The following is a 17,665-nucleotide window of genomic DNA, read 5'->3' on the forward strand; positions in this document are numbered from 1 at the left end:
CATGCCAAGCGCGATAATCTACTATTGGATATTTTTGGTAGTTCACATTTATCACAAAATAATTTTTTCACAGTGTGATCTGTTAGTAATATAAATTCTCATCCAAAAAATGAATAAAGAAATTTTTCCATTCCAAACAGTGGCATAGCTAGGAATTTTCCTTAGAGGGGGTCCATACATATAAAAGCCTGGGAAGCTTCGCCCCCAGACAGGCCGGGTTTATCTTACAAATCATAACCATATCTTCGATAATATATAATAAATATATTTTTTAAATGCATCAATATATAATTTACTAGATTATTCTCAATGACTTTATAATAATATTATCCATAATAATTTCAATAGTAATATAATATCCTTTCACCAACATCAAAACCAAAAAAATATAAATATTAATGGTGTTTATTTGATATAAGGTCACTTTTAAGTCTTTTAAACATATAATCTAAAAAAAATTTTGTTCTGGGACGGGTCCAAACCCGAAAACCACCCCCGTAGCTACGCCACTGATTCCAAACATAAGTGCACGCTTTTTCTATTGGTGCATAATTTTTCTCTGATTCCAATAATGTTCGCGAAGCAAATGCGATAGGTCTGCTAAAACCCATTTTAACTAGGTGAAGTAGCACTGCTCCAAAACCAGTATTGGAGGCGTTACATTCCAATATAATTGGCAAGTTAAACGAATAAGGAATTAAAGTTTTATTTGTTGACAAAAGCTACTTTATTTCATTAGATACATCATATTCCCTGTCAGATTAACCCCAGGAACTTTTAATGCTTGTTAATTTATGCAGTGGAGCATCGATACCTTGTAAGTGTGGTAAAAATCTATCGTGATAATTCACAAGTCCTAAAAAGGATCGCAAATGGTGTATATTCTTAGGAGTTGGCATCCTTTGAATAACATCTATTTTTTCCTTCGCAGGTTGAATGCCATTTTTATCTATCGCAAATTCCAGAGAAACTGATTCTTTTAAAAAACCTATTTTTACCCATTTTACCTTCATTACAGCCTGTTTTAATTTTATGAATACTTTTTCCACATTGTTCAAATCCGTTATGATTTCAAGATTCATGGATATATAAATGACCTCATCTCTGCCAAATTGCTAATCCCCATGTATGCAAATAATATTTTTTTTCTTGGTTTCCTTATTTATTAATATCCCTCTTATCTCCAGTACATCATCTATATATTCAATATTATCTTGAAAATTGTTTTGTTTATCAAAATTATCAATTTTTTTTTGTTATATTTCTTGATAGTTGTTGTGTACTTGATTGCCATTATTCGTTTTACTTAAAATATTCATTTCACCACTCTTATTAATTAAAATGCTTGATTCATCTCTTTTACCAATTACAGTAGTTGGTTTTTCTTCTTTATTCATAATAAATAAAAGAATTACTCGAAGCCAATCTACTAAATTATACTACTACATATGACTTTATTGTTGCATTTGTTAGAAAATATATAATGTCAATCATTATGATAATATAATCCAAATAGAATGTATTATAAAATGTATGAACTATAATAATATCTTTTATAGCATTGATTACATTTTAGAGCCTAACTATCCCTGATAAGCAAATAGGATTTTATCAAAATTCCTAATAATTTTAGACTTAATGAAATCTGTATTTTATTTATGAAGGTTTATAGATGCTAGACAAAAATATATAATAACAAAATCTCAGTGGCATCGCTAGGGGGGGTGAGCGCAGGGGCTCAAGCCCCCTGAAAAATTTGAATAGCCCCCTGAAGCAAAAATTTTTTTTTAATGACTCCTTAATATCCCCTTGAACTAAAAATAAAATTTTTAATTGCTCCCTGAACAATTTTTTTATAATTCTATTGAGTAATATATAGATTTAATTTTATTATTTAAAAATTAATAAGACTATCTAAATTTTTATTAAATGAATACTATTTTAATTATTAGATTATTAATTATATTTTCACTATGTCTGCTTGCGATCAAATTCTGTGTTAAAAATATATCAATATCACTCACTAAATATTAATTTAGCATTAACAGTCGAATCTTAATAGACTTTTATTATTTAAATTATTATTTAACCCTAATTAAATTAATATAATCATTTATTAATTGAAAATTAACAAATTTAATTGTAATTAGCCGAGATTAACATCACTAATCAACTATATTATTGATTTTTAAATTAAATTAAATTAAATTATCATGTCTTTTTCTAAAATTATTTTCAAGGTCCAAATCCAAATAAGTATATAAGAGATTTATTTATAAAAAGTAAGTGGACATATAGTTTATAATCCTCTAATATATATAATTATTTATAAAATATTAGGTAAAATGCCACTTTTGCAGACGTATTTGACAGTTATATAATATATTAAAGTTAATAAAATTTTACTAATCAATGCTTTTGATAATAAATATAAGTAACAATTTGTATTTTAATTAACGCCATCTATTTATTTAAAATTATTATAATTAAACATATTATTTATCCCACAATAGATGTAATAAATAAGATATCTTTTCTTCTCTTTTTTTATGTGTTTTTAGGAAAGCTTTTTTTTCTTCTTTGGAAAACAGTTTTGAGTTAAATTTTTAACGAATATATATTAGATATTATTACAAACTACTATTATTTTAAGATATAATAAACCAACTTGAGATGGTGCGACAATAATATATAAAATTTTAAATGCTTTCATGATATCACTCTTCTTATTTTATAGTTACAAAATGTCACATTTCTAATATGTCATCCTTGCCGTGTAAATAACTCAAGCTTCAATATATTTGCATAATTTCTTCTAAAGATTTTTAGTGTTTTTGTTTCAACATATCTAACATAATAAATTCTGATATGTATTACCATCGTGTGTGTGATGGCTATGACTGTAAATTAACCAGCACCTATTATTTGTATGGCTATGTAATTTAAGATTATTACTTCAGCTGCTGAGAGTATATGATTGCATATTTTAGATATGCAATAATGTTCAACAGTGTAGTCGTTTATATATCATTAAAAATGGAAGATAATCTTTTAGAAATTTGATATCTCACAATAATTTTCTCGATTACTTATCTAACTTCCATCATGTCATCTAAGAGGAAGCTCTAACTCCATATAGTTTTATGATTTGGATTGGTCGTTTATATTCTCTTCTTCAAGAATTGCTAATTTGGTAAGGCCTCTAAATTGTTTCTTATTAGTCCATTCTATAAAACATTGTCTAAAATGGTAACAGATACTTATATTAGTTTCATGCCTTTTGTCAATGCAAGTTGCTAAGAATTATATAGCCTTATGTGGTTTTTAAAAACCATTATCAATTGAGGTATATGTATGAATTAATTAACCTTTTTTATCACTTGTAATTCTTTAGAAGCAAAATTTTTTTATATCAACCATCGAAAATATTTTATACTTTGATAAATACATTTTGTATTAAAAAATATTATTTTTAGATACGTCTTTGTAATTTACATATTAGTTTATTTTGTATGCAAAATATAATGAATGATAAAATATGAAATTCAGAATAATTGTTTAGAGTTAGCAAATTTAAAAAAAAAGTAGAATATATTAAGCTGAGTAAAGGCGGTTTAAAATCACAAAAATCTAAATTAAACTGAGAATTGACATCATAACTCAAAAAATAATGACGGAAAATTAATTTTTTTTCATTTTATGTTTATGTAAGTGAAAGCCCGCAAATTGGGAGTATGGTGGGGCAAGGCCCCCATAAATTTTTTTTATTTGAGCCCCCTGAGATTGCAAAGGCTAGCGACGCCCCCTGCAAACCCCTGCAAAATATATGTAACATTTTTGCTTTAAATGTTCACTTGCATGTATTTAAGAAAGTGTTAGAAAAAATTTGACTTTATCTATCGATATATTTTTCAATATTAATCTTAACTTAACAATAAATAAATTGTTGCCAATTGCCATATTTAAATCTCCAACATATGATAATTTTAACAATCATCTATCCTAACTTATTTTTATTAAACGATGGCCCAACTTATATCTGAAACACAACCTTTGTTATCCCCCTCACAAAAAAATGATTCGTTACAGAATACTTCACCTCAGGATAAAGGTTAATTCACACTTTTACTACGATTAATATTTTTTTAGGTGACATTTTAGGTTTACATTGCATAGGAAAAATTGAAGAGCCAAGACCATTTATCAATGCTTTGGCAGATGGCTCAAGAATTATTCAATGCCGAGTCTGTGATAATATGATAGATATTACTGGCAAAGAAAATCAACATGTTGTTAAATGTGACGTTTGTAATGAAGCCACTGTAAAGATTAATTATAATAATTTTACATAATCTTTATTATAGCCACTAAAAACTGCTCCTCTCCAGAAAAAATATGTAAGATGTCCTTGTAATTGTTTACTGATTTGTAAAGAATCTGCCCCTAGAATAGCATGCCCAAGATCTAATTGGTATAGTTGATTTAAACCTATATTAATTTCACTTTATTAGTAAAAGAATATTAAACCTTCAAGTTGAGACACCAAAAATAATATCATCTCTACCATTACCACCTGATAGTGTTAGGGTTGAATGTGTACATTGTGGAGAAACATTTTTAGTAATATGTTATAAAAAAATTTTATGATATAAGGGTGATTCCACGTCAAATCAACCAAAAAAACGAGATTTTCAGCCGACCATCTCAAAAATGAATGAAACTTGGCATGTTAGTTATTTATGTTGTAAATGTTAATAAAATCAAAATTTTATCCAAAGATATATGCCTTCAAAGTCGGAAATCTCGAAGTGCGTGATTTCATTAAATCTTGTTATTTTAGAAAATATTTAAGATAGAGTTACAAATTATATATCATTTTATAGCCCTTAAAATTTTACGTTGGAAAGTATTTTAAAAAAATTTCAAGTGTTTTCTTATTTTCGGTAAAAATAAAAAATTAACATTGTTAGGAAGGGATTTTTTTTGGGTCTTAATATTCAATAAAAATGTTTATTACCTTTATATTAAACGATTTAATAAAAAATCTTGATAGCCACTTTTGTTTTTTTAATTTTATTTGAATTTATATTATTTTTATAAATAAAAAAATGTAATATAGATAGCGCTATATTAATATTTTTTATAATATATAATTTATAATAAAAATATGAATAGTATTGTGATTAAAATTAAAAAATCTATTGAGTATAACCTAGAATGATCTCCTGGGGAGATATGTAAGCAGGCAGCCCATACAGATATTATTTTATTGACCCTATATTGTAAAATAAACATATTTTAAAATTTTATATTCAAACTATTATAATTTTGTGCCTTTTAATAATTCCTAAGGCCATAATTTGTAGTTCATTGTTGTGGATCTACTATCGTTATTATTTGAAAATAGCGATTTTATCAGCTTATTTTATTTTTTTATTCCTATCATCGCCACCAATCAATTATCATATATTTCAAAACTTAAACATTTTTTACAACCAAATGTATTTATGAAAATTTGTGATTTCTCTGAAAATTATGCATTTCCAAGACACTGTCAAAGATTCCACTGGAATAATAATCTAGCCACTATCCATCCTATGATAGCATATTATAATAATAATGGCAATATAGAAATCCTTAAATATATGGTAATATATGAATCACTTCAATAATGTTATTGCAGTACATTTATACCAGACTAAAATGATAAAATTTTTGACCAATCAATTCAGCAAAAAGCCAAACAAAATATATTACTGCTCTGATGGATCAGTTGCACAATATAAAAACAGATTTTTTTTTATAAATCTGTTATCATGAATCAGATTTTGGTGTAGCAGCTGAATGGCATTTTTCAGTTATATCCCATGGAAAAGGTCCATGTGATGGCCTTGGCGGAACATTAAAAGGATTAGCAGCGTCAAGCCTTCAGCGCATCAGTTCTGGACACATTTTAATGCCAGTTGATTGATATCGATTTGCAAAACAAAACATGCCATCAGTAAATTTTCATATAAAACCAGTGAACAATACAATTTACAAGAGATTAAACTACGAGAAAGATTCAATTTAGCCAGTCCCATTCCAACTCGGGAAATGCATGCTGTATTTGTTTTGAGTTTAAGTAAACTTAGATCAAAAATATATTCATATGCAGAGGACTTTCAAATTAATAATATCTCAAATGCCGATAATTTGTCTTTTGCCAATATTAAAGGATTCGTAACATGTGTTTATGACGATTTTTGGTGGTTAGCCACAGTACTAAAAATAAATGAAATTACAGAGGAGATATATATTTCCTTTTTACATACCCATGGACCATCACCATCCTTCTTTTACCCCACAATTGCAGAAAAGATGTGGTTACTAATTAATGAAATAATAACAGTAGTAGATCCTATTGCAGTAACAGGACGCACCTACAAATTATCGTCTCAAAAAATTATATTAATAAGCACAAAATGGGATAAGATTAAAACAAGAGGTATTTTTTTTTATATTGTTTGTGTATAAAATTTTAAAATATGTTTATTTTACAATATAGCGTCCTAATAAAATCATATCTATATCGGCTGCCTGATACATATCGCCCCAGGACGTCATTTTTGGTTATACTCAATGGATTTTTTAATTTTAATCACAATACTATTCATATTTTTACTAAAAATTACATATTATAAAAAAAATTAATATAACGCCATCTATATTGCATTTTTTATTTATATAAATAATAAAAATTCGAATAAAATTAAAAAAACAAAAATGGCTATCGAGATTTTTTATTAAATCGTTTAATATAAAGGTAATAAACATTTTTAGTGAATATTAACACCCCCAAAAAAATCTCTTCCTAAATGTTAATTTTTTATTTTTACCGGAAATAAGAAAACACTTAAAATTTTTTAATTTTTTTAAAATATTTTCCAACGTAAAATATTAAGGGCTATAAAATGATATATAATTTGTAACTCTATCTTAAGTATTTTTTAAAATAACAAGATTTAATGAAATCACGCACTTCGCAATTTTCGACTTTGAAGGCGTATATCTTTGGATCTGGTTGGGCTAGCACTCTAAAATTTCGATTTTATTAACATTTACAAAATAATAACTAACATGCCAAGTTTCATTTTTGAGATGGTTGGCCGAATCGTTGGTCGATTTTTCATGGAATTACCCATAATTATAGTAATTATTTCACAATTTTGAATTAGAATATATTTGATTTGACATATATAATAATGAATTTATATAATTAGAAATCAAGGGTAAGATTATATCCTTACAGGTTGTTAAAAAATACCTTTTAAATGTATCGAGATAAAAAAAAATACATGATTTAAAAGTGCATCTAGTTACATATTCAAACTATAAAATTGTTCCTAATCTTTGTCAGGATAACTCCTTCTATTTTTACTTGGGATTATGACAGATCTATTATCATGTCAAGCGGTATAATTATATACCATCTACCATTGCCTTCTTCTAAATAAAATATTTGCACTCCATCATTCTCTTTCAACTTAAAATGACAATTATAAATTCTATTTCCTCTCGTTATTCCAATACAAAAATTCCCTCTTGAGCTGGCAATCTGAAGTTTTATCCAACAGAACCTATCGACGCAGTAGTACCTTTTCAAAAGTTGAGCTTTTCCACTAGCTCTAATATCAGGGAATCCATCAACTTTTTCAATTTTATCAGTAAATATTTTCTAATTATAAACTAGCCTTTCATTACTGCAAAATGATTAGCTTGATTTTGAAGTTTCCGTTGTAGCAAATTTGTTCATCAACATATCACTATTCTTTCAATGGAATTTTTTTTTAAAAAAATTTTGGAAATCTTGAGTAGAGGTTTTATTTTATATAAAGGATCGAACTATTTAACCTGATTATCATTGAAATAGAGTGAGGCTTTTATTTGCTGCTATTGCTTTTAACACATAAAATTAGCTATCGTTGGTTGTCTTGTGCATGCTGATCAATAGAGTCTAAATTATGGATAATTTAGAACATGAAAAAAAGAATTTCAGTAAATTGTTCAAGCTCATTTTTATCCATAGAAGAGAATAAGGTTTTTTTGTTGAATAAGTGTATAGATTTGATTGATTTACTATTATATTAATTTGTCACAAAATTTATATTTGCTGACATTTTTTCAGTTCCTTCCCATTTGGGAATAATCATGGGTTTATTTGTGATCTTTCCATTGATTTTTTTAAAAACTTTTTGATATATAGTTGATTTTCTCAGTCCACATTTGCTTTGGGTTCCCTTCTAAAGGCTTATTCTTATTACATAATTTTTTTATTTTTTTTATAATTTTCAAAAAAGGGCCAGGCTGAAAATAAAATTTTAAAATCTGGACTGGACCTGAAAATATTTAATTTTTAAGCCTGGCCCAGTCCTATAATTTTGACTTCTGCAAATCTCTGATATTTTTATTAGAAATTAGTTAGTAAAGAAATGTTAAACCTCATTGTTGATTTATTATCAAATAAATATATATTTTAAGTAGGGATGTACCGATATTTTTTATCGGATCGGATCGGGCCGATATTACACCCATTATAAAATATCGGTTATCGGCCAATATTATAAAATTTGCCGATCCGATATAAAATGGCGTCCTTAAAAAAAATAAAATATAAATTTTTTAAAAAAAGTTATATCTAAAATCATTTATTTTTATAAATAAAATCAAAATCCATATTTTTTTTAATAATAATAATTAATTAATAAACATTCTGCCATATTGTTATTTTTTTGCGCATTCTGTTTATAAAAGTGTGCGATAATCTCTTCAGAATCTGTTTTTAGTGAAGCTGGTGATATTGACAGTTACCATCGCCTCAGGCTGATTTCTAATAAATTGGAAATTTTGATATTTCTAAAAAGAAATCTTCGATATATTAATGTTAAATATTATTTTAAATATTTTATTTAAATTTCATAATATATTTGTTTATTACTTATTATGTATATAGATTAATGTTGTTACTTATTATATAAAAGTGATTTATAATAAAAATATTTTATATACTTTTAGGCAATAGAATTGAATATAAACTATAACTGATCATTATAATATATTTAAATCACATAAGTTATGGTATAATTAAATTATAATACTAATAAAAAGTATATTACAAATTAAAACCATTGGTATCTTTACAGAATACAAAATTAGATATGATATCGGATCGGTTATCGGCCGATATTGAATTAATATCTGGAATATCGGATCGGCCTCCAAAAAGTGGTATGGTACACCCCTAATTTTAAGGCTTTAATCATTTTAAAAAGTGATATTTTTTAATACCTAAATAAAATCAACAAAGTTTATCTGATATCTAGGGTTTCTGAAATTTGAATCCTTTAAGATTCGAGAATCCAAAAAAATTACGCTTTTCCTTTCTTTACCCCTTTGACGACGATCAACATGTTTTGTTTTGCTCATATTTATTTTATAATTATTTTTTTATACAAAAATCATATGAAAATGTCAGTGCAGACTATGAAAGATGAAAAAGATGAACTACAGGAAAACATGATTTTAACAAATTTAAGCAGGAATTTACTTTTTTATAAAAAATACTGTAAAGCATACGGAAAATCTTCAGAGATTTTACTATGTAATTTATACATTAAACCCGATTTCAACAAATTTTGAAAGACCTTAATTTAAATAAATTTGAAAATTATTCATTGAATCCCAAAATCCCTTATTTTCAGAAACCCTGACTATTTAGAGATCTGCAAAAGTAAGCCGCAGGCTTTAGAAATTTTTTAAAATATATCTAAACTTATCAATTTTATGTTGAATTTTTTATGTAAAATAAAAATATGTGATTTTATTTATAGAAAGTAGACGCCATATAACATAAATCGTTTATTTTGAGTAATTATAAAAATTAATTTCTATATTTAAATAAATTTTGGCCGGGCAAAAATTTATAAAAAAAATTTCGGGCTAGTCTGGCCTTGAAAATTTAGGCCCGATGATCACTAATCCTATTCCTTATTAGAGAAAAATTTTGTAAAACTGAAAAAATACAATATTTCTGGAAATTGCTAAATTCACCAGATATATTTAAGGTTATGATGTGTTCAAAAATTGTTATTTTAATTTAAATTATGGTGTTGTCAGCAAAACCATTTTCTCTTAAAGATCATCAAATGGTATGCCCCCCATGATAAAGGCGGTACATAATATTGGGATTCTGAAAACCATTTATATATTTATATTTATTCCAGGATCAGATATGTAAATGCATTTATTGATAATAATTAAATGATTGAAATTTGCTTTAAAACATGACAATAATTAATATTACCCCATTTGGATTGAGCAACATGAAAATGATGTATTTTTTATATTGTTCTTTCCAATATTTTGATTTCTAAAATAATTATATATTTTTTTAATTAAAGATTATACCGTTAGATGGCGTATATGTTTATATAATATTTGTTATATTTTTGAAATTTATTAGTTCAACCTGGCAAGCAACACATTAGCGAGATGCCCCCATTGTAGAAAAGTGTAAGTTTAATTAATTATATCAATATCTTTCTATATTTTCTTTTTTTTAATATTAATTAAATTATCTAAAATTCTATTAAAATTTAAACTAAAATTAGATAGCAATGTGCATAATTAAGCAATATGTATTACATTTTATAGAATTGTCCGAAATTTATAGGATAGGTTTAGGACTGTGTCGATTCCCAAAATTTTTGCCTATCCGATCCACAAAATTTGATCTGATCCGATATTGATACAAACTCCATCCAATATAGATTGATTTTAATTTATCATCTATTTTTGAACTAATGTGCATAAAATAAATAACTATAATTACAAACTATGGCAAAAGAAATACCTTGAATTTCAGTTTCTCATGGCCAGCGATATTTGGTGCATTATCTATCACAATTACGAATGATTAAGTTTGGTTTATTTTTTCCCCAATTAATCAAATCATTTAAAATATGGGAATGTTTTTAAAATACTTTCTTGGCGAAAAAAACAATATCAAATTATTAGCTACTTTTTCTTTTATAGTTGGAAACCTATCCTATAAATTTTGGACTATTTAGGCATCAATTTTTGAGTTATTTTTAACGTATATACTAAAGTTACAAACACGGATTGACTGAAGTTTCAATCGGGCTATACATACATTGCTCGTAAAATATTAATAATTCTGTATATTTATTTTCTTTATTTGATATTGACTTGAAAACAAGTTATTTTAATTTTTATTTAGCTCTTCTGTTGGTTCTAATTTTGCTCGGAAAAAATCGTTGTTATTTCTTATATTCACCTTTCTGATGCTGACAACTTCTGTTGCTATATTGGTAAATATAAATACTAAATATACTTATGATTTTTAAAAATTAATTATAATTTTATAACTAAATTTGTGAAAAATATTTATTTATTTTTTAGATTACCACACATATTCAGAAAAAGCCTACCATGATAATACTTTATGTTTGTAAGTTTTCCCTATTTCAATTTTATTATCCTTTTATATTTTATATTAAAAATGAGTTATAAAATGTACTTCTTGTCTGTCAGAATAAGATTCATTATTTTATGTTTTATTTAATTAAATTATATATATATATATATATATATATTGAAGCTGCGTTCTTGCTAACCTTTTTATTTTTCCTTCGTTTCATATATTACTGTACGATGAAAAAATCCTCCATTGAATGCCTAACGCCTTAACAAAAAAAATATGAGCCAATACAATGATGTGATAGTTCAATCTTTACCATATAACAAATCGATTCCTCTAAATTAAAAATTTATTTGTAATATAGTTATTTAAAAATATATATAATGCATGTATAAATATTTAATATTCTCTTACCTAAATTATCTTTATTTTAAATACATTTTTTTTATTTAATCATTCTTATAATTATTTATAAAATCAACAATTATTTTCATATTTTATTCCATTTTTTTTATACAATCTTAGCAACTTCGTTCATGCCTATTCATGGATATTAATAACTACTCGTGATTGCAAATCTTATTGACCAGTTTGTAATAAGATTTATTATAATAATTAGTAAATTTAATTGATACTATTAGAAAGATTATCTTATAATGTTTATAAACATTTATGCTTTAAAAAATTACATTTTTATCGTTTGGCTGTAAATAAGTTAAATTTTGCTTTTAAACTTATTTTTTTCAATAAGAGGTTCAATTTATTTTTATTTTTTTTTAGTATTTCCATTTAAATAATATATTACGTTAATGTATGTTTATGCAAATTTATATGATAAGTTATCTTGTAGCTTTTATTTATAGAAACTTTCTTCCCATAAATTTTTTTTTAAATTGAAACACTAATATATTGGTTATATTAATAATATAAATATTGATTGATTTACTACCATATTTAATTTATTAAGAAATAAATATAGTTCTTAATAAAAACAATTCATATTTTTTTTAAATTTACACAAAAATATCATATATAAATTTTCTTCAAAAATTTAGGAAAAAATTCAATCTAAAAAAAAAAGTCACACATGTTTTACATGTATAATAAAAGTCAATTTAAAAAAAATAATTCCCACATGTAATAGAAAAGGGTTCATTTTTAAGTTTTCGTAATTAAAATTTTAAGCTTATAAACATTAACCCTACCCCTCCCCCAATGAATACAATATGTAATTATATAGAGTAATTTAAAAAGATATATACCTTTTTCGAGTTTTAAAAAAAAACACTGCTTTTTCAATTCTTATCAAACAAAAAGAGGACACTGTTTTTAAAAAAAGTCACTATGTGTCTGAAAATGAGCATTATGAGTGTGTCCTGGTTCAACTTATAAATAGCCTGCGGCTTAGCCGGCTATTTAGTATCAACCAAATAGCCTTAAAAGCAAAGGAATTTTTTTTTAAAAAAAAATACTAGAATAAAATACAAAAAATAAACCTATAAAACAAACCAAAATCGGGTGCCCTAATTCAAAAGGTGTTTAGTTTAGGCTAAAAAGCAATTATTTATCAAAATTAAGTCGAACCAGGACACCGCCTATGTGACTAAAAAGCTAGATATAATCGGGTAAATGACAAAATTAGTTTCCGATATGATTCTATAATATAAAAATAAAATCGGACTAAAGCGAATTATCGGTTAAAATAGATTTTAAATAAAAATCTATTTTTTTTCTCATATGATGTAAAATTTATAGGAAGAAAGAAAATAATTTATTTATTTCTTTAAATTTATTGTATTGATTTAGGGAAATTTTTTGTTAATCCAAACAGGAATGAAGTATAATTGTTATCTTATATATATATTTGAACAGTCATTGGAAAAAGGATATTTCTGAGACAATAATAATTATTTTCAGTATATGGTTATGGAAATTATTATATTAATTACAACGCCTGTCTTTCGCTTAACCTTTAATGAAATGCGTCTGATATAGGACTTGGTTCTAGTAAATCAATTTACAAGTGGTCAGGTAACCTGGAGAGTTTGCATATTGAAGTTGTTAGAGTTGGATAGGCATTATGGTCCGATCGATAAGGAGGAGAGAGTACTCCTATTTGGAATTGATAAATTTTTGAAAATTCCTAATCCATTCCATGATACCGCAAACCCATGGAAAGGTTATTCGAGGTGAAAGATTTAATGATATCTATGAATCGATTAACATGCTGTATTTGAAAGATAGCAATTTGTAATTTTAGCGTGGAGTACAGATCGTCAGATACTTCCACCTTAAAATTTTTAAAATATCAAAATTAATATTAAGATAGAATTCTCAAAATCCAAATCAGTAAAAAATTAATCGACGAAAAAAAATAACTAAAAGAAAATCCTAATCGAAATCAGTATATACCATTACTGCGTTTGCACATATTTACATCCCCCCCCCCATTTTATTTAAGGAGGTTTTTTTGTAACTCTTTACCTCCTTAAATTTCATTGGCTATATCTTGTGTGACACCCCTCCCCCTAATGGTGGCAGTGCCTGCAGGCTATGTCGAAAAAAATCTACCGAAACCGGTTATTTATGTATAACTTTGAACCAAGTTACAATTTTTGTTAAACGGTCCGATTTGAGCCTATATTCTATTACCAGAATCTTGATGCCTAGGCAATATTTTTTGGCTGAAAGTTTTACAAAACTAGTTACCAATACCACAAGCATATGGAGGGGGGCTCATCCCCCCTCCCCGAAAAATTGGAAAAATTTTTTAACCTTTTTTATGTTTTTAATTTATTATAAATAATTATTGATCTCCAGTATTTGATTATATCTTGACAGAATAAAGTATTCTTTGAGACCAAAAAATGCTCTGCAGGCCCTTTCCATGTGTATTTGCCCTTTAGATACCCTACCTAATATCAAAGCATTTAGCTACCTTACCAATTAGTATCTGCACTAATGAAAGACTTTTTTTTAACTTTAAAAAGGTTAAATACCTATTTAAGAAATACCAACGGTGAAAAACGTTTAAATTGATTAGTCCTAGTAAGTATTAGGTAAAAATTGATTCTATATGAATTAGCAAAATCTCAGAGAAAAAGAGACCTCTCCTTATAAATTCAAATCAAAATTGCAATATGATTATATTAGTTTTAATATATAATAGTTATAATCAAATTTTGAATTACTTATATTTTGTGTAATTGTTAAATTACATGTTTTTTAAATAGAGTTTTTATACAATAAAATTTTTAATATTATAATCAGTATAAAATTAAAATATCTACATTTTGAAATTTATTTTAAATAATAAAAATAAATACATGATTAAATATGCTTAAGTATTTTTATATAATAAATAAAATCTATAATGAAATACTCTCTAAAATTTTGTTATTATGCTAATATTTAAAATCCACCAAAAGATTTTTAAACCCCCCCCCCCCTTATGAAATAATCCTGGCTATGATACTGCTAGTCATATTAGCATGGATTAGTAATAGAGCCTTCTTGAGAGAACGATTTGGTAGCAATGCCAACACTTCTATATTTACTTCCCTTTCCAAAAATATTTTACTGCCCTCTTAAAAGTTACCCTTTTCCCCCGAAAATCATTACTACACCCCCTCCCCACCCGATTATCTATAGGTAAAATTTTGATAGAGGGGAAGCACTATTAAATGATTTTTATTCCTATAAATGTTATCGCAAGTCTTTATGTTAACATCCTTAGGCTATATTAGAATAAAAATAATTTTTGGTTTCCACTTTTTTTATTAAAAATGTTTTTTTCCTACAAATTATATATTATAGTCCATATTTAAAAAGAATAAACTTTTACTAATTTTTCTTTAAAATTCAGGTTTATAATAGTATATATTATATACATTTTTGATGAGGGGTATCCAGGCGGAAATTTTTTTTTACCCCCATCTCACCCGGCTACGCCTATGGATTTATAACAATTCAAGGGCTAGCAGATATCAGAGAAAAATTTGCAAAATAGTAGAAGTCGTTACTCACGCCAGCTCAGTTTATTTAACAAGTTTAAAATAACTTTCATGAAATTAAGTATATATCCTTTCACTTAAATCTAAGGTATGATAATTCTAATTTAAAGAAACCAGAGATTAGTATTGAATAATAATAAATTAAATGCGCGAAGTCGTTAACGGCACTCCAGAGGTAGGGAGTTTATAGTTAGCTAAGACGTAATCCCTATGTTTACGTATAACAACGACCACGGGTTGGCGAGCAGGCAGGATTAGTATCAAAAGAAGATTACCTTGATCCCGATAGACCCAAGAACAAACATTAGAAAAAAATACTATCTAACTAGTAAGCAGCTTTTCAGTCTGAAAGCGAATCATCAGAAGTATTTTCATCTGATCTGCCGCTGCTTTATTCGCTTTAAATTTACAAACATGGCAAAATATGACCTAATTGCAGTGTCTACAGGACAGGATTTTCACTGGATGCAAACCTCCTTCAAAAACCTTTGCCTACCCCCCTAAAAAATTACCGCTTTATTATTATTTTCACCTATTTAATTTATTGATACTCTTTTCATAGAATTTATAAAGGATAACTTAAATTAGTCTATCTCTACAACCAACTATCGATATTTTGTGAATATAAAGAATTTATTTTTTAGATAATAAATACAATTAAAACTTCCATTATTTACAATGAATTAATTATTATGGCATTATGAGCTTGCTGAAATATCTAAACCTTAAATTACATTTAAAAGGATAGTTTATTTGGAAAACAATGTGTATGATTGTTTGCAATATATAGATTTGGTCGATAAATTGTATATAATAATTCCATAATAAAAGTATTAATTTTTACAGCAATAAATTTTGTCCTATTTCATCTCAAGATTTAATAGATAACCCCCAAAAAATTGCTCCTACCCCCATTAAACCAGCCTACCCCCTCAAAAAATAGGATGAAAATTGTTCCAACCCCTCCCGCTCATGTAGACGCTGCCTAATTGACTTGAACCATAAATTAAGCAATAATGTAATAGGGCTAAAATCAAAATATTTGTGAATTAGGAAATTTCTTATATTTCATATTGTTATTGTTAATTATAACATAAAACGAAGTACTTAACAAAGTAACTTACTTTATTTATAGATTAGAAAATATTCAATTACATTTAACTTTTACTTTATAGTAGAGTGAGTTGGGAATAGCCTGGAGGTTCTCATAAATATTAAGCCAATAACCCCCCCCCCCACTACACCACCTTCCACTTAACCTTACTATAAACAAAGAAAGATTAGTAAAAGTTAATTATTTTTCAAAATATCAAATATAATTCAAAGATTTTAGAAAATAAACAGGTTTATAAATAGAAGTTAAAACCGAATTTTTTTAATAACAGTGACGTAGCTTCTATAAAAGAAAGAGAAGATTGCTCTTTTGAAATTTTTTCTACAAACTTGAATAAATTTAATATAATTGAAGTATCTTTGAAGTATCTTTGAATATAAGTGTAATCCATAAAGTATTTTTGAAGATTAGTTTATATAAAAAATCGTTTATTTAAACTATTTATATTTTACATTCTTTTTTTATACTAAAAACTTTGAAAAGGTTGCAGAAATCAAAAGCAGAACATAAATGGTGTAAACGTATATTACGTGAATTTATTGATATTTAAATTAAAAAAATATAATGATCACATATTCAAAAATAGTTTGCTATATATATTGACAATGTAATTTATCATAAATTGATCTTTTTTTAAAAAGTTAAAAATAAAAAATTGAATATTAGTTTGTTAAGTAAATTGATTTATAAAATATAAAATTTAATATTAGTTTATAAACAAATTGATTTAAAATAAAAAAAGTTGTTTTTAACAAAAAGAAAGAAACAATTTTTATTACATTTGAAATATTTAAGTTACGCCATAAATGACTTAAGGATAAAAAAAAATAATTTTTTAAAGTTAATATTATTTAACATTTCACACTTTTTTTTATATTTTTTATTTGCCCTCTGTCTATAATTTAGTTGTATGTCATTCTTGCTCGTTAGCCCCTTCGTTGATCTTTTGTACGTTTTATCTATTTAGTTCCACACACAAAAAAACTAATTTTGTTTTAATATAAGGAAAAAAAAGAAAAAAAATTTTATTATCAAATTTAATTCATTATAAAATTTTCA

At 25.9% G+C, this 17,665-nt stretch overlaps 1 protein-coding gene and 1 non-coding gene across 2 annotated transcripts; one reads left to right on the forward strand and one right to left on the reverse strand.

Annotated features, from left to right (window-relative positions):
* The first annotated feature begins 3,960 nt into the window (after positions 1–3,960).
* Positions 3,961–12,377, forward strand: LOC135923666 (type II phosphatidylinositol 4,5-bisphosphate 4-phosphatase-like). Its single transcript, XM_065458538.1, has 8 exons — positions 3,961–4,111; positions 4,150–4,322; positions 4,365–4,471; positions 4,512–4,620; positions 10,502–10,551; positions 11,279–11,369; positions 11,461–11,509; positions 11,660–12,377. The coding sequence occupies exons 1-8, from the start codon at positions 4,024–4,026 to the stop codon at positions 11,746–11,748; spliced, it is 756 nt and encodes a 251-aa protein (XP_065314610.1). The 5' UTR covers positions 3,961–4,023; the 3' UTR covers positions 11,749–12,377.
* LOC135925602 (U4atac minor spliceosomal RNA) lies at positions 10,112–10,212 on the reverse strand. The gene has a single exon (XR_010571687.1). It is a non-coding gene; the product is annotated as a U4atac minor spliceosomal RNA (small nuclear RNA).
* Positions 12,378–17,665: the final 5,288 nt, after the last annotated feature.

Source organism: Gordionus sp. m RMFG-2023, chromosome 2 (genome assembly GCF_954871325.1).
Source record: "Gordionus sp. m RMFG-2023 chromosome 2, tfGorSpeb1-WG-v2, whole genome shotgun sequence".
Taxonomy (NCBI): domain Eukaryota; kingdom Metazoa; phylum Nematomorpha; class Gordioida; order Chordodea; family Parachordodidae; genus Gordionus; species Gordionus sp. m RMFG-2023.